The sequence below is a fragment of the Vidua chalybeata genome, chromosome 6, assembly GCF_026979565.1.
Source record: "Vidua chalybeata isolate OUT-0048 chromosome 6, bVidCha1 merged haplotype, whole genome shotgun sequence".
In the NCBI taxonomy this organism is placed as follows: Eukaryota; Metazoa; Chordata; class Aves; order Passeriformes; family Viduidae; genus Vidua; species Vidua chalybeata.
In genome coordinates, this window is record NC_071535.1 from 10,994,055 (window position 1) to 11,013,139 (window position 19,085).

The following is a 19,085-nucleotide window of genomic DNA, read 5'->3' on the forward strand; positions in this document are numbered from 1 at the left end:
GAACCCTTTAACCATCCCCTTTTTCAGTTCTGATGTGGTGGGAGATTTTTTATTTTGGTTTTGTGTTGCTAGCTCATCACTCAGCATTCTGCTTTAGTTTACACTCAGAACATCACCCAAAAACGTTATAAAAATCAGAGAAGAAAAAAATTGATTTCTCATTTAAAAGGGGTTCCACTTACTTGCAATCAGGAAAAAGAGATTTAAGTCTTTTTTTGAAGAGCCAATGCTCATATTTTGTCATCTATAAACACACAAACCTTAAGAATTTGATACAGTACAAGATCACTTCTTCTTGAATTCTAGTAAGGAACTTCAAAACTTGGACAAATCCATCTACATTGAGAATCTGTACTACTTCCAGTATATAATTTTAAAATAGGTGTCTAATCTGAACCACTACTTGAAAGAATCCCTGATAACTTTGAAATTTAAAATAAAATTCAAATCCAGGTGGTGTCCAGTTAGTGGGCAGGTACCCATTAACTGCTTCCAGCCCCTAAAATGAGACCCAAACTTCTGACTTCTCTATCTCATTTTAGCAGGGTTCTTCCATCAAATAAAATCCGTACTAGAGACCTGCACTATAGTAGAATAACAACTTGATTTTAGGTAACTTCTATAATAATATGAAGATATGCTAACACACAATGCAATGCTGAAGAATACTGGGAAAGCATTTTGGGACAAACTGAGTGACAATGTGAAAGGAAGTAACACTGGGTAAATAAAGCATGCAAAAATAAACACAGGATGTGAACTAAACTGTTCAACAGATCCTCTACAGTGGGCTCCACCATTAGCAGTATCCCTCTCAAAAACACTATTTTTAGGAAGATGGTGACCCCAGAAGTATTAGGTCTAAGCCTACATAAGACACCTTATTGTTAAGAAGATTTACAATTCACATACAACAAGAAGTTTCAGCAAGTCAATTTTGAGACTGCTGGAATCAAATGGGCAACTTCCCACTAATGACACAGTGGTTTTTCAGAGCTAAAGCACTCTGAAGAAATTACTCAAGAACAGACAGACACACTGACATGAAAACTTACTTCAGTTTTTCTGCTTTAAATTGCTGTGTGCAGTCATCGAACAGTTTTTGGTTCATCTCCATGAAGAGTTTCAGAGCATTGTATATCAAGCCATGTATTGTCCTATAAGTAAAACTTCTGGTTGAAACTCAGAGTACTTTAAACTTTGAAATCTACTTTTTCTGGTCAACAGTAGCCAATAGCCTACATAACTGGAAAATTACATCATTTCAGAATAAGTGGAAATAAAATTAATTAGTGGAAGTTTCAATTTACCCACAAGAGGCCTAACACAAGCACTAAAATTACCAACTTTGAATGCAGTTTTCCTACTCTGTAGTACTAATCATAACTTACACTTATGACATTTGAACTTCACTCTTAATACTACATGTATCAGTACAGGCCTAGTTGTGAAATTTAGTACCTGACACTAATCCCATAAGGGTTAGTAGAGAAAATGTAGTATGACATTAAAGATCTTGATGTAAGTAACTTACTGGCAACTGATAAATTGAAGAAAAAAAGAGATAGTAATTAAAAGGAGTGCAAAAAAGACGCCATTTCTTTTGAAAACTGCCACACAGCAACAGCACTCAGTTCAACACAATTATGCCAGAACTTTTAAGAAATGTGTTAGAAAAATAAAGTTGAAAACATCACAAAAATTATACAAAACCAATCTGCTTTACGAGGCATTTTACAGATGAATTTACAGCTCCAGACTATAATGTACTGCTGCTCAAAAAGCAATCCGTTAAATGATTACTTTCTATTGTATATGGATACAAGTAAGAGTGCAGCTGTACTGGTAGCATGACTTTTACTCAGAATAAAATGAATGCATGACCTTGAAAGTCAGAAAAAATAACCAACAGCAACCCACATTTACTATGTACAATTGCATCACTGAATTGGAATTTTATTAACGAGTACATTATTTGTTACTGCTTGCACCCAGCGACAGAAAGCAACCACTTCAACATCACTTTATTTTCCATTTCTTTCCCAGTGTTTAATTGCAGACTGATTACTCATTCTTGGCCAGCCCATCAGCAGTCCTCAATTCACAGCTAGAGCCAGACTGGGATACTGTCACCATCCCAGCAGTTGCACAATAGCTCCAACAAAGAGGCACTTTACAATGGAACAGCTGCAGAAGAGAGCTGACCAGGATTGTTTTCATGCGTAAGTACTACGTTATTGTGGGGGAAAAAGTGAAAATAATCAATGGAGAAAGAAGAAAAAAAGCAATAAACAAAAAGAAAATAAAAAGAAAGGGAAAAATTATCTGATCTACAAGATAGTTCACTAGAATGTAGAAGAAATGCAAAATCAGCAAATACGTTAGTGATCAGAAATCGAATTTAGTCCTTAGAAGTATCTGAGCTACCAATGAATGCCAAATTTCCTCCATATTTATAGAAGAATGTCATGGATTAGATGCACTAAAACACTCTTTCTTGTTTAATGAAAAAACAAAAAACTATCTTCCACAGTTCTTAATACTTCCTAAAAATTGACAATAGCCTCTTTATCCAGCAACTTCAATGTCATAGAATAAACAGCTCAACACACTCTTAAACTAGCAACTCACAGATCCAAACTCTTAAACCTACAACTACACATAAGTGAAGTAGCAGAAATTTGTACAAGTGTTTCTTACTTATTCCAATGCGTCTTTGAATTCCGGTACAAGGATGGAAACATGATGGGTAAAATCTTTGCTGCATTATCACTAATTAAACTCATAATATATTCATTATTCCAGTAGTATAATGCTCGCTCTGCAACCTAAGAGAACATGAAAAAAGGAACACTTCTTCAATCTCTTACAGAGCAAATAACTATAACATTTGGCAAATGTAAGGGAAAGGTAAGAAAAGCTGCAAATCAGACTTGGATTTTTTAGTGCTAATGAGAGTCATGGAGCTGATGGAGAGACAGAAAAGCTGCTTTTTACCTTGCTAGGGATATGATTCAATCTATAACCCATGAACTCTGAAATTCAAGCAAAGAAATACTTTCCAAAAGAACCAGTATTTGTAGAACTTGTATTACAAGCAATGAAATGCAAACACTATACTGAAAGGGTTCAGGTACTTCTGAAAACACTGAGTTTTTCAGCTTTTTTATGGTAAGCATAACACAGAAGTGAATCATGCAACATGATTCACTCTTAAAAAGAAATGGTAAAACTAATGTTTGGATCCCTGCAACTTGACATAGAATTGAAAACTTCTTTGCAACAAATAAAATTCATTATGGTGACTAATACAAGTCTGCTTTACAAAAATTCTGGTATCATTGTACATGCAGTAAACACAGACCTGAAAGTGTGGACTGGACACACATTTGGCTAGCTGTCTGAAGAGAGGTTCCATAACTTTAACAAATTCAGATGGCTCAATAACATCTAAAATTTCTTCTAGTTCATTTAAAAACATGACTTCTTTTGGACTGTGAGTCTTTGGCCAGTATTTCAACAGTGCCATTACCACCTGTAGAGACAAAGATAAAATAATTTCATGGTAATTTCACTTTATCTTGAACTCAATTATAATGCATTAATAAGTCTGGTATTTTAAGCAGAACACAAAATTCATGATTTATTGTCCCTTGTAACAGTAATAGTAATCAGACATGGTTCAGTGTCACAGAAATAACTGTTAATAGGTCTAAACTTGCTTCTTCAGAAAACAAAGTTATACATCTATAAGACATGTTCAAAAATAATTATCAAAACACTAGAGAGAAAACCTAAGTATGAGAAAATCTAACTTAGTATGATCAAAGTGCAAATTCGCTACTACATTTTCGGGAAAATTACCTGTCACTTAATGGCAACAGCTTTAAATCTCTACCTTCTTGGGGATGTAATCCAAAACTCAAGCAATTAAGTTCTATCAACATATTTTAACAAAGTACTTATTATAAATGCCTGAATTGACAGATGCCAAACTACTCTAAGTATGTTGCTCTTAAACTATTTGACTATCTTACTATAATCTTAGTCTTAACTTTCTTCATGATTAATAAATTATTTTCCCAACTTGCTTACCAACTAAACCATGAAGACGCAAAACACCATTCTGTGATTCTATGATTTTTAAATATAAAAGCTGTAAGCAATATTTAATGTCATCACTGACAAGACAGCTCCGAGAAATAAGTGCTTCTTTCATGTACATATTATTTAATCCTGAAAGCAGACATTATGCCCTAAATGAAGCCTTGGTTAATATGCACAGATTTAAAAAAATAAGATGTCAAAAAGTCTCATGTGACAATTTTAAGGGGATTTAAAGCATTCAAATTTGAAAGGACCAGGATATTTTGAAGAGGAACTTAGTATTTCGCTGATACGTGAGCTGAGTTTTTAAAGAAAGTTGTAATCACATACTAATTTGGTATCAAAATAGGAAACAAACTTGGTTGTATATTAGTTCTAGATTCTACTAGGAAATATGCAACATCCTTTCTGATGTAGGAAGAAAGCTAAGAAAACAAGATGGCATACAGTACAAATGATAGAATGCCTGACATTTGCTACCTTATTAAATATTAAAACTAGAAGAGAACTCTTGCTCAGGTGCATACTTCCATTTGTTTCAAGAAATCCAGTTTCCATTTTACAATGAAAATGGTCATAATCTAATAATGTGCACTTCTGTTAGCAGCAATTTTTTAATTGATCTACTGATTAAACAGATTAGTTCTTACCTACTTGATATTGGGTATAATGAAGCAAACCACTAGATACTATAGAGGACAGTTAAAATTATTAATCTCTGCAATTATGTGCAGCCAGACCAAAGCCTGATTTTGTCAAAGGTTGGCAGACATGAACAGGATCTGATTTAAAAGCCTTGCACCAATAGTAGCTGTGTGTCAGAAATCTGTGTTCCATCATAACATCCATCTCTCAACAGAGCACAGTTCAGGCAAGCTAATTTCTGACTAAACTGCTTCTGGATCCACCATCTCCTATCTGCTCAGCCAGAATAAAATAAACAGAATAAAATCTGTCTCTTTGTAAGACCCGTAATATTAATGTTGTTTTAATTAGTTTTGGATATTCTGAACAATTGCTGGAAAAAACTAAATTTGATAGATCAAAATGGTTAAATATTTGACTCAAATATAAACAATTACGAATAAATACTTTGTTCCCCAAACGTCCTCAAACAGTCTACAGATGTAAGGTATATTAATAGTTGAAAATATGTAATAATAGCAAGATAAACTTACCGGTTCTGTAAGTGTGCTGTCCTTTTCTAAAAACTGAACTACACAGTATGCCAGCTACAGTAAAAGAAAGAGTTTTATTAATTCTCACTATGAAACTGAACACATTTTGAATTCACTAGCATAAGTCAAGAATAATTTTGAATGCTTCAAATAAAATGCAAATTTATTCTGTACTTTAAAAAGTCTAAAATTTAAAACCCTCTTTGGCAGACAACTTAAACAGAAGGGTAAATAGGCTTTAGCAATTCTTTCTAAACTTTGCAAGTCTGTCCTCACCTTTTTCTGTGTTATAATATAGATACACATGACCGTATTTTCTTTTTAGATCTAGTACTTTAAATTTCATCACATTTAATCTTTTTAAATACAAGGCCTAAAAATCATGACCCCGTCCTCTAAAGTGCTTTCCACTCACTAGCATTTTGGTGTTGCATACTGATTTAGTAAGTATTTTGTATTTCATAACTGAAGTTAGACAAAAGTGCATTGAACAACTGTAAATCTTGGGATTTTTTAATGTATCAGAACTAATGATAACTTTGCTTATCAATGTAAGCTGATGCAACCTGAGGCTTAATTACAGTATTTACCAACTGCAATGCTGAGAATGAGACTGTCCACCTGTGTCTAAATGGTGAAGTATTACATCCCTTTCACTCCACAGACCAACAATCCCAAAGTAACTGGGGAGATCACTTCTCATCTCACAGACTGTTTAACCATCTTCCTAAAGTCTCTCCATTTACTGAAGTTCAGCTGATAACCCAATTCCTTTCCCTTTTTTGATGATTCCTACCAGGAATGCCCCATGGTAATTTGAGGAATGTGCCGAGATGACTACAGCTGCTGCTCTTCCCTATTCTAAAGTAAATTTGATTTAACACAAAAATTAACTTTCTCTGTGTATGTCCTTAGCAGCAAATCCTTTTATCTGCCACTGTTTCAACATGAATTTTAATGCAGCTACTCTGGTGTTTCACACTCTAAACTCACTTGAAGTACTTTTACATTTCACTCAGTAGGACATGTAAGGGAGGCATCCCTATGTCACTACCCTGTTTTTACTGATGCTGAACAGCAATGCAAGTCAGCTGAAGGTTTTGGAGAATTAGTTTGTGATTTAAGGGGAATGGATAAAGAACAAATATGTCTCAGGTCAGTAGAAAATTTGATGATTACAGATATCTGTTCTAACTGAGATACAAAAGGTCTTGCTGGTCACACTCCAATATGTTTTGTCCGTGGCATTAGAAAATCAAAAATAGATTTTGAAATGGGAGGCATTTTATTCTGTTACTTCAAAGGCAACTGATGGAAGCCACTGAAGACAAGATCCAAAGCAAATGCTTATAAGCATCTCTCATTGCTAGAGAACTGTAATTATAGAAAAGGTATTCTTAAAAATACAAGTCGATTTTATTTGAATAAATGGTACTTAGAATTCCAGAGTACTCAAACTACACAGTAAATATTGAATTTTCAAATTAAAAACCCAAAAGCTGTGTAACAATCTCTCACAGAAAATTTCAGCGTATCATGACAATACTCTATTTTCTTTCACACTATATGATTTCTCACTCCTCTAGAAATTCTGAATGGAACTAAATTTAGCACAGACAAAATATGGATGGATTAAAAGCACGATACAACTCAGAAGCCCCCTCTTTTCTGTGTACTTCTAAAAGGATCTATTGAATTAAATAATGATGTCCTTGTAAATTCCCAATTCCTTTCAAAACACCAGCAAACTGAATTCAGCTGAATTGCTTAATGTGATTTAAAATAAAGTGTTTATATATAACGTTCATTAAAACCATACTTTTCTGAATTTTTTCATGTCTAAACACTACAGACAAGAGAAACAAAAAATCCTGTGTGGATAAATACTAAGAACTCCCACATTAACCAACTACTGTATATATGTTTCAACTATAAACACTACAGTGCTTGTAAAAAGGGTATTATTGTGTACACACATGTTTAATTTTTCTATCAACAAGTGAAGCATTATAGGCGTATGTGCTAAGTACTTTCCCCCAGGCCAGTTAGCAAAGACGTTTCAGTGATTAGAACTGAATTTACAGCAGACTTACTCAAGTCCCCCAACCTCTTCAAGCAAGCTTACTTAAACACTAGTATGAAGAACACCAAGTAAAATTTACCTGTGGATGGTAGACACTGAGTGATTTCACTTTGTGCAATGGTAACAAAACCTTCAATAGGAATATTTTGTGCTCTTCTTTTAATGGTAAGGCAAATCCATTGATTATGCTGCCAGGGAAAAAATTTAAAAATAAAGATCAGTAGTGATATAGAAGTTTGCACTAATGTACAGGATATACAAAAATCTTGGGCTTGTTTTCTAATATTTACAAATGAATAGAATAGTCAAATCAATCTCTGTCCATACCTTAACCAAGTTTTTTCAGAAGTCTCAAATTCTTCCAAGCTGCACACAACTATACCTACAGTTCAGACTTCACCCTTCACTATGAACTACTCACTGTTTCAAAGCTTTGAATACACATCACTCCAGCTTCTTCACGGCATTAACAAGTGAAACAGAGACTGGATGTACAAGAGGTAATCCAGGACAGAAGACAAGTCAAAACATGACTTCTACTTAACTATTATTATTTCTGCAAGGCCCTAGAGTACAGCCAAACAGCATATCCCAGCACAAGATATCCCAGTTACAGCTGAGTGCAGATGTAGCTCAGTACTGGGTCAATGGCACCTTTACCTAAATCAAGAAGCTCTGCATCAACAACATGCTTGGTGAAAATTCTTAATGGACTGGATGAATAACCAGTACAGAACACTTCCAGCACAGAAGCCTCATGAAGCTACGAGAAATTTTGATTGGAATCCTGAGGGGGTAAAAAATCCCCAAACCAATCTGACAATGTCACTTAAATTTGCAATACTTAAAGCCAACCTAACAGAACCAAGAATGAAAAAGCTGGTGACTCAATAACAGTTTAGAAGATTTAGCTCCATGTTCTAGTACTTAAACTTCATAGTTTTCATTATGAGTTTTGATGAGCATTATTGAGTATAGTGAGTTGAAGTAATGATGGACATGTCTTTCATCACTGAACATTTAACTGAAAATTAAAGAACCATTCTGGGCAGGCACATAGACCTAGGAAATTTTAAAACATCTTTCCAATTTCAACAGCCTTCTGGGCTGTATTAGAAAAAGCACTGCCAGTAAGTTGAGGTGAGTCAGTGATCCTACACCTCTGCTCAGCCCTAATGAGACATCTGGTGTTTGTGTGCAGGACAAGAAGGACGCAGGCGCAGTGGAAGGAGTCCAGTAAAGTGCAATGAAGAGGCTGGAGCATCTGACATACACAGAGAGGCTGAAAAAGCTGTTTAGTTTGAAGCAGAGAAGACTCAGGGGGATCTCACCCATGTGTGTAAATACATGAAGGGATGGTGATGTGCATTGAAAGGGCAAGAGACAAATTGAAAGATGGGACATTTAATTCAAGGACAAGAAAAAAACCCTTTTTATTGTGAGTGTGGTCAAATGTGGGAACCCACTGCCCAGAAAGACTGTGGAGGTCTTCATCCCTGGAGAGATACAAAGCCTGACCAGACATAACCCTGAGCAACCTGCTCCTGCTCATCTGTTACTTTCACGTGCAAAGATATGGAAATACCATAAAGTAATCCTGAGCTTTTGCAGTGTATTGTATAAAAAACTGCCAAAGGCTTGCACGTGGATTACGGAAATCAGTTAATAAAAAACTCATTAGTTTCAATGAGGCTATCAGCTTTAAATTGTAAAATTTTAGTGTCAAAGGCTTACAGATACATCACTGAAGACTTAAGAAATTATGGGATTAGCAAAATGAGGTTTCTCAAGTTTCATAATCTGTGCTTCCTTTGTTCACCACTATATTTTCAGTGAAGTATTTTTAGTAACTTTCAACTCACTACATTTTACTGGTAGTTGTTTTACAAATAGTGTTAATTACAAGGATCTTAAGCAGAAAATAAGACCTAAAAAATAGGATTACAAAAATTGTCATGTCCCAAAACATTGCCACAAGGTTCAAGTTTCTCCTGTGTTTCTACAACCTTACACAAAACCCCCTTTATTTTTGAAGTCCACTCAAAACCAAATGAGTTTAATGAAACAAAACCTACAACTTACCTTCCCAGTATTTCCAGTAATTCTGCTATGCCATTGTGATGTTCTGTTTCATAAATAAATCTAAATAAATGAAACACTTTATTGGTTTACTGCTGAAGAGAGATACAAATCTAATACCAAGATTCCCGTCTATCATTACAGGTAGCCTTGACCCCAAATATTTCAATCCCTCAGTAAAAGGAAAGCAGAGACACATAGTGGAAAAGAAACTTTGTGGAAAAAAAAAATCAGTAGCACACCCAGCTGCTTTCAAGCTTCACACCTGCTTAATCTTTTCTCCCACATTTAACAAAGCAGCCTACTCTAAAGCTTTTCCCAATACTCATATTTTATGCCATTTTAATAATGCAAAACTGAACACAGCAAATAACACTTTAAATATTAAAATAACACAAGAGTATCTGGCATAATTAAACACCATGACTCAACCTGCTATAGCAAATGCAAGCACAAGGTGTTCATACAGTTACTGCTTCTGGATGTAAAAAGCTTTTTGGCATTACAGATCTTTGTGCAAAAAGGCTTTATTACAAAAGGCTTGTAATAAACAAAGAAGTCACTTTTTCCTGAATCTTCTAAAGAAGAGCACTGTAATTTACTAGGCAATCACCTTTCAGCCTCCTTCATCCGAGAGTAAATTTGTTGACAAAGTTCTATGCACGGCTTCAGGTAATTTGCAGAGTTACAAACATTTACACTTAGGAGAAAAAAATTCCACTAATTTGAAAGCAATTTTTAATTTGAAAATTTGTCATAGGCTGACGTATTAAAAGCTACTTTTAATCCAGAATATTTGAAGCAATAGTTTTTAATTCTTAAAGATCCTTTCCATATAATTCAGGATATAATTCCAAGCAAAATTAAACACACTGATGCAAAGAGGTTTAGATTGACATACAGGTTTCATAATTTAAAAAAAATAGTATTTTACTTCAGGGAAAAAAAAAAAGAAAAAATTCAAACAGGCATCACAATCTTGCATTCACACTGGATGGAACAGCAGTAAAAACACATTTCCGAAGACCTTTGGTAATACAGTGGTTTGTATCAGTGATAATGCTACACTTCATTCTACGGCACCAACAAAATATTTCACAAGAGCTCAACTACACATGTCAATTCTGAGGAAAGAAGAAGCAACAGACATGCTCCTTTAAGCAAATTACAGATCTCTCAGTTATTCAATTTCAGCCCATTTTCTGCATTGTAAAGAACTGCACATTATTAAGGCATTATTGTAATACAAACACTACTACCCCCCCCCCAAAAAAAAAGCCTCCCACAAAGATATCAAACCACCCACTAAATCACACACTAACTCAAATTTCAGCTGCCAGATATATGCCATAGGCAACACTATCCAAATTTAAATCCAGATTTAAATCCCAGAGTGGTATTATTATTAGATGTAGCAATATTGAATATAAACATATTAAGAATTTCAAATATTGCTAGCAGTGTCTTGGAGTGTTTTAATTGCGTACCTGATCACATGTACCATAATACAAAGATGCTGACATACCTATAAAATATATTATTAATTTGTTTCCGGATGTAAGCTCTTAAGCCTAAGAATTTCCCATATATTCTGTGTAGAGTTGTTTTAAGAAAATCTCTTTCACGAGGATCTTCACTGTCAAAGAGCTCTAAAAGCTGCAAAGAGGGAAAAAAGATGCACTTTAACTAAATCTAATGCATTGTAAAAATAATTTAGAGCTTGAAGTTAAAAAAAAATCTTTTTTTACCTCACCTGTAATACAAACTTCTGATCAATATATTTCTTGGCTATGTTAGGTTGAAAATCTGGAGATTCTAAAAACCTTAAGAAAAATTCATAAACAAGCTGGAAAAAATAAACAACAAAAAAATCCAGTATTAGTCTTTTAAACAAGAACCATTTTATAAGCATCACATTACTAAAATTGCTGATTAGTTGCTCAGAACTGAAAAATGTTTTTAGTTATATTTATGCATATAACACATAGTAAAAGCTTTGCTCTTGCTCTCCTGACAAATTACAGAACTTGAGGTTATTTAAACTGCAGAAATTCTGCTGAGCTCCATCTCTACACTTTACTCAAGTGACACACAGTTATCTAATATTTATCATGCCCAGAAGTCCATGATCTAAGAAGTCTCTGTTCTCCTCTGTTTGTCACGGTACCTCTGAAAGCTAAAGCTGTGCCAGAGCCAGATCAAAGCACTCACAGTGACAAACAGAAGCTCATTTAAAATCTCAGCAGTTCCATCTCTATCTCAAGAAACAATGAGCCTTTAACCTATAACAACTGATTTTTTAAAAAAAAAAATATTTTCAGTTTTAATTCAAGAAACATATTTTTAAAATTACATAGAAAAGTAATTGTTTTGAGATAAACACATAACCTAAACAATTTAGAATAGATCAATGAATTTCATGTCAAAATTCTGTTACAGACTGTGATGTCTCAGCCTCCATGAAGTACCTGTAGATGAGGCCATGCAGCTTCTAAGGTTGGTTCATCTTCCTCTGGATCAAATTCTGCTCCCGTTGGATTGGAAGATGGTGGTAATGTTCGAAACATATTAACTGCAAACTGAAATTACACATGCCTTTAAGAACTCTGAAACAACTGAATGACTGAAAAAAAAAATTCCAAGATGGTTTTGACTAAGAATTCTTTACATTAACATTTGCAAAAATACAAGCTATAAAATGCAGTATTTTAAACAATGAGGAACATTCATACTTCTTTAAATAGTTTTAACTTGGAGAATACTTTTCTATGCAGTAAGTACTCTTTGAAGCACAGAACTACTGTCAGGATGTGTTTTGTGAGGATACTGCTCTGATCTCTCTACACACAGACATGTATGTAAGCAAACCTATGTAAATGGTTTACACAAACATTTTTATATATACACACTTCATAAGGCCTTGCAGCAACCTGCAAAAGTGTAGGTCAGAAGTAGAGATGCAAACTAAAGATAACTCACACCTGTTCTTCTCTGTAAAATACTGGTTTCATTTCACATAGTGGCTACACACATATGGGAACACTTCAAAACCAAATTCCACAACACCAACCTCCCCAGTGGTATTTCTCTTAAACCATACTGACATTACACAGTACTGAGGGGGGAGAAATACATACTCTAGTCCTTTTAATATTTACATTCTGAACTCCCTGAAAAGTATTTAGCACCCTCAAGGAAGTGGACCAGTCTACAAACATGAATTACTTTTCAAGTTGTTGATACACATGTATTTTAGTGCTTCCAAGTGCTTGTCTACATATAAGGGCCAAGGACCATGTGTATGTGCTGTTTTGCCATCTCACATCTGACAGATGGCTGAGCAGACAGTGGGAGGCAGTATCAAACTGCATCAGCTAAATCTGCAAGACTTACATTATATTCCCATGAGGGAAAAGTCATCCTGATGCTCTGTTTTTCTGCATAATATTCCTTCATTCAAGGAACTGAGATACAGGTCTGATACACACCAAGACCGACATGGCAGAGAAATTAATACTGCAGAGAATTAAAACTGAAGCGGATATATCTTTATGTTCCCCTTTTTAAAAGCAAGGACATCAAGTGATTAGCCACCTCTGACCTTTGATTTAAAAATATGGTGAAAATTTGCAATAATCAGCAAAGACCAGACTTGAAATTTAAAACTTGCTAAGGTTGTTAAACAAATGGAAGAATAAGCTTATCTAAAGAATTCTTAAAGTCTCAGGCTCTCACTATAAAAAAGAACATCTGGGTCATGTCAGGTGTTAGCAACCAAGTTTTGTACTTTGTATTTTTGAAAACAGAAAATAGATTAAAAACCTAGAGAGTGTTTTTTTCCATGAGAAATGGAACCAGTGAAGTCTGATGTTATCTGTATTACATTTTATATCCTTGACCAACAGAATACAAAACTGCTCAAATAGAGCAGCAGGATCTTGCATTGAAAGCACAAACCTGAAACTCACTTGTCTCCCCTACTGAGGTTTGAGAACATTTACAAAGAATTAGTATCAGTGAGTCCTTTACCCATCAAATGGCTGATCTTTTTGCTAACTTCTCATCTTTTGACCAAACAGACAAGATACAATCTGCAAAGCCTGATCTCCTCTAAGGCAAATTTCCCACAGAAGTACAAATAAACACAGCATAACTGAAAAACATTCCCCTCCCCAGCTCCTCTTCCCACCAACAAAATTCCACAAGCCCCCCAAAACTTAAGAAATTAGTCTCTTTATGAACGCTGGTCTAGTGTGCCAAAATTCTGTCAGAGCTGCCAGCACTAACAACACTTGACTTCAAAGGACATAACAGGAGGATGGGAAATAAAAAAGGAAAAGAAAACAACCCATATTTTTATCAGTTCAGGGGCTTTTGCTGCAATGGCAGTCATGAACCCTGCTTTTCTTCATATAATATGAGAATATTTTCAAGCAAGTAGGCATCAGAGATACTACACATTTTCTCCTCCCTTCTGCTGAGCAGCCTGAGTGAAGCTTGATGTGAACAGCTCTGAATGAAGAGGCACAAACTCAAAGTCTGTGCCTTCTGTATTCATATGAAGAAAGACAACCTTACAGTTAATAGAGCAACAAGCAGCACACTCCTATTCACAGCAGTCCCTCTTATTCTAGAGCAAAGATAGAGAACACCACACCTACAATGCCCCTTTGAACACAAAACCAAAAAAACCAACCAAACAAAAAACCAACAAAACCTCGAGCTCATAGGTATAACTGAGTATGTAGTTTTAATAATGCATGAAAAGTTGCACTGAAAACCACATCAGTTGCTGAATAAAATTAGATCTGCTCCTATATATAGTATCAATTAAAAAAAAATAGCACTACCCTATGTGCTAATGCACAACAGAATATTCTCATAAAGCCTTGCTTTCTGCTAAAGCCAAGCTAAAAAAAAAAAAAAAAAAAAAAAAAGCATAAATTATTTTCTAAGTCAGAATCTGCAATGGATGCTTTTCATCACAAAACCCTGAATACATTGTGTCCATTTACAAAATTTACTCAGACATTTGCCTACACATTTTATAGTTTTGAGAAGAGGCACTTAACTATATTACACCTAGGAGATAGAACTTGTATTAACAAGCAGTTAATAAAATATTTCCTTTTTCATCACATCTTTGCTTAGAAATATAAAATGAATTTGAAGGACATATCAGCTGGCTCTTTGAGGAAGAAAGGGAAAATACTCTTGAATCCACTCTGAAAAAGAACATTAAATCAATTTTAGAAATTAATTACTCATATCTCTTTAAAAAAAGACTTAGGCTTAACACTAAATTATTAGCTAAGCCACTAGATTAATACATAGCTTAAAGAAAAGATCTTACTATAATTTAGTCCAGGACACTTAAAGTGAAAAAAAAAAAAAAAAAAAAAAAAGAGAAGGGTGGATAGACATAGCATGAGCATTAAGACTATAAAGAATAAAGAAAAATGAGATTATAAGCTAAATGTTTATTTTGTCAGAGAGAAAGACTGTTTGAAGCTATGGAAAAAGGAAACATTATTTTAATTCTGGTAGACAGATAACAGAAATTCATTGCCCTAAGTGATTGCCCTAAATAATAATTTAATAACAGCAAACTGAACTTGGACACACACACATATAGAGCAAGTACACATGTACATACACAAACAAGTAACTTCCAAGCTGTGAAGTCTGGCAAAATGGCATAGCAAAATCCTAATTTTCCTGCCAACTCCACAAACTTTCCAAACTGAGAACCATTCTCAAATCTGAATATTTCTTGATCCTCATAACTTTATTGAAAATTCCTTACTAATATAATTCAGTGGCACTAGCAGCACATAACTTATCAATGTTTCTTGTTTTAAAGTACATGAAGACATTACATTTATTTTCTTTAAAATCTCCACAATCAATTCAGATTTATGTCTAGAATTCAGTTAATGTACATGACAATCTACACATATATGCCTGAAGGAAAGATCATAACACTACTGGAGAAAGAACACAGTTGTTTCAACAAATGACCAAAGGAAAAAAAACCTACTTATCTCAATTTAACCTCAAAATACCAGTCCAGGTGCCTTCACTGACAAGTCTCTCAGAGTGCTGTGTAAAACCCATGCAAGGAAACCCCATACCCTTTAGACCTTTGCAGACAAAAAGCATTTTAAAGTCACCAAAAGCATTTTGAACACTGCATGCTACGAGCAACACATTGGCAACCAAGACAGCAGCCAAATTCTGCTGCAAGATTTCAGTTCAACTGACCAAACTGCAGACTGGGTTACCATTGGGTACATCTGAAAACAAAGAAAGTATACATTCTCCTTAGCCAAATGTACTCTGGCCATAACTGGTGTAGGAAGGTAATGCAGGCATAGAAAGCACAAGCGATGAACTATGGGCAGTTAAGAACTCTTGCACAGAGCAAGCACCGATGTCTTGACACTGGTATTCAAGAACTCGTCATGAGCTCCACTTTACCCAAAGAAAACCTCAGCAAGCTTATTCTCTTTCATAACCCTCCTTTCAACAGTGTCAAGTACTCCCAAACAAGCAATCAATTAGAAAAAAAACCCCAGAGATATAAATAAGTTATCAAAACATGGGAAAAGCCATGATCCCACATCTCATTAACCATCCTCAATGCTTTGAGTACATGTTTGACATCCAGAGTTATGTGTAATCCTCATATATTCAGAAGTTCTCATGAAAATAACTTCTGTCTCAGTAAACACTTATGGCTGATTTAGATAACAATCTTCATCATAAGCAACGTCCCACATACTATAAATGCTTAGAATCTCTGAAGAAGCTTCGAAGTCTCTGATTTGCAGGAGAATCACTAAAGTTGTCTAAGTTCACATTCACATTAAAGGAGCACTGTTTTCTCAACCCACCGAAAATTCACCCTAAATTATAAAGCCTTGGGAAAAACCATCCTGTTACACACAGCCAAGAGCTTCTTGTAGGCTTATTAGTTAGGAATTTCAAAATATGCCTTCTGTTCTCAGGGTTTTGCAGACAACAGCCACAGACCTTGACCCAACTGCTAACTCCAAGTCACTGATGAGAGCTGAAAGACTCTGCTGTAATTTCATGGTCTCCTCCTCTGGAGAGGACTTGCACAGAACAGAAGAATAAGCTAAGTCTAGCCAGGATTTGGATAGTGAGAAGGGAGGAACAATGCAGGTCTGAATGGCTCACATAACTTGCTCCAGCAGAAACCTCATCTGCCATCCTGTGTACTTAATACAGTCCGACTCTTGCTCTCACCTCTGAACACAGAATAAAGTCAGTCTCTGGTAGTGAATGGGATTACAAGTGTCAAGCTTGCAGACGTGATCTTAATTCTAATCTTCCAATTTTAAAAAATTTGTTGCACAATTTACATGTTTTTAAACAGTTATATATATGTATGCATGTATTTAACTTCCCTCCCTATTTTTATAAATACAAGATTTTGTTTTTACCAACTTAAACCATCATCTAATTCTACTTCATCTATGTGTTTAGTTTCTTACAAAAAAGAAAAATCAACACTGGCAGTAAAATTTCAAAGCCCTATTGCAGATGTGCAAACATAGCTTTGCTGAAGATTTCAGCAAAATTTCTTAAGATAAATTGATACAACTGAAGAAGCAACACTGACTCATAAAACAGAAAGTTCTCATTGTTATATCACTTACCATATGTACTACTTCAGGGTAAATAGGTTCCGTAATCACATTGCGATTGTGTGTGATATATTCTACCATTTCACTTAAAGCTGCTCGTTTTACTTCCTTCCACTTTAGGTCACTTAGTGGATCAGAAACAAAGTCAAAAAGTACACAACATTGTCGTAACTTCTGGATAAAAAGCTTTTCTTGATCCGCTGGAGGAACATCTGAAAAGTGAAAATAATTATACAATGTTTAAATTCTACTGTAGTGGATTCCCTGCCCTCCCCATTTCTCTTTTGTGAAACACAGGTACAGAAGTGTTAAAGACTATAAGCAAACTTTCTAAATCTTCATGCAACTTTCAGGAATATCATGTTCCAGAGGATGAACCCCACTGAAATACTCTGTACTTAATCAGGATGATTTCAAAAATTGCAAAAGTGACGCATAACTTGCCCTTGCCAGAAGCAGACACTGCATGGAAAAAATACATACTTGAAAAAATGCCTGCATATGCTTTGTGTTTTGCTTAAGTAATCCCACAAGCCATTAAAATGACAGATATATGTGAGATTACAAATTATACATAGCAAAAACTTCCAGGATCAGGACGTAGGAAATACTAGATAACTGGCCAGAGGTAAAGAAAGCAGTACCATGTTTTGACTGCAGCAAAAACTCATGTCCAATTAAAATGGCCACGATTACAGCACGAAGCTTAAGAAATGAAATGTGAATACACCACACAGAGTCTGCCTAAGTTTATACCATAACACATTTTATGTTTCTGCATAATGACTTTTTTATTGTTAGATATGAACTACTAAGGCAGTAATAGCATATTAAAAAATAGGACTAGAGTGACTTTGTAAATAGTTCTGCAATTTACTCCCATTTCTTCCTGTTGATGAGTTTTTCTTTTTCCTTAGAGTATCATAAAATGCTAAGAATTTTCTTACACAAGCAGCAACAGCTATCACCCAAGTATTTCAAGTGGTATTACTGAATACAAGCATATGTATATGTACAATCTAATTAACTGAACGTGCAACAGATATACAGTCTAGTTGTTTAAGTATCAGTTGCTCTCCTTGTAAGTGTCTGAAAAACTTCTTATGATAACAAGGCCAGAATAGCTCCTCTCTCTCGAAAAGAAGCTGCTTTCCAAAGTATTTTTGATATAATAGACCTCGAAGACTTATTTGGTTTAAAACAGCTGGCAATTTTTTAAAAGTTATTTGTGCTCTAAAGAATAATTCCAGTAAGAAAAACACTGTATAGTAACAGACCTGAAGAACACACAGAATAAAAACGTAGCCTTCATGAAAGAAACCACAACCAGTTAGACTTTGGTGTCACCAAGACACCTGAGACAGTGCAGAATTCTAGAAGTAGAAAAAAGGTGCTAGGTAACAGGTGCCTCTATGGAGAGCAACTGCTTTCTGACAAATAAACCAAAATTCCTGTCCAGTGTTGTGAACAAAGCCACGCACATTTTGTATCTGAATACCCATGTTTTTGTTTATTTGAATTAAAAAGTAATGAATAATTTCTCCTGAGAAAATACCAAAAAAGTAATTAATTGAGAAGTCTGCGTACTGAAAGCCAGCCAAATTTATGACCTGAATGTAAAATGTCTCAGACAAAGTGGTTGGAGTGGTTACCTTTCCCCCATTAACTGTAAAATGGCAAGCGGTTCAACCTGACACATAACAACAGTTACACTTAGGGATACTGTGCTATGAATGCATACTCCACAAAATGCAAAGCCTAAATACAGACTATAATTTTACAAGTAATGGACATACAATTACAGTGATTACAGTACACTAACCTTAAAGAGAGGAAGCATTAAAGATGTAATTAGCACTAATAGTGAAAGTTAAAGACTGACAACTAAGAAGGTCAAGAAACACACTCAGCTAGGCAAGCCACCTCCCTTGCCATTTACTCTGAGGTGGCTTAACTATTTTAAGT

The 19,085-nt window shown here is 34.9% G+C and overlaps 1 protein-coding gene across 2 annotated transcripts in view; it reads right to left on the reverse strand.

Annotated features, from left to right (window-relative positions):
- PPP2R5C (protein phosphatase 2 regulatory subunit B'gamma) overlaps nt 1-19,085 on the reverse strand; it is a 75,085-nt gene that overhangs the window by 8,989 nt on the left and 47,011 nt on the right. For both annotated transcript variants that reach the window (XM_053945054.1, XM_053945055.1), the window contains 10 exons: nt 17,133-17,332; nt 11,916-12,026; nt 11,201-11,293; nt 10,973-11,103; nt 9,451-9,510; nt 7,448-7,556; nt 5,286-5,339; nt 3,365-3,535; nt 2,701-2,828; nt 1,056-1,157 (listed from right to left, as the gene is read on the reverse strand). In XM_053945054.1, the coding sequence (XP_053801029.1) occupies nt 1,056-1,157; nt 2,701-2,828; nt 3,365-3,535; nt 5,286-5,339; nt 7,448-7,556; nt 9,451-9,510; nt 10,973-11,103; nt 11,201-11,293; nt 11,916-12,026; nt 17,133-17,332 (1,159 nt within the window). The remainder of the gene's footprint in view (nt 1-1,055; nt 1,158-2,700; nt 2,829-3,364; nt 3,536-5,285; nt 5,340-7,447; nt 7,557-9,450; nt 9,511-10,972; nt 11,104-11,200; nt 11,294-11,915; nt 12,027-17,132; nt 17,333-19,085) is intronic.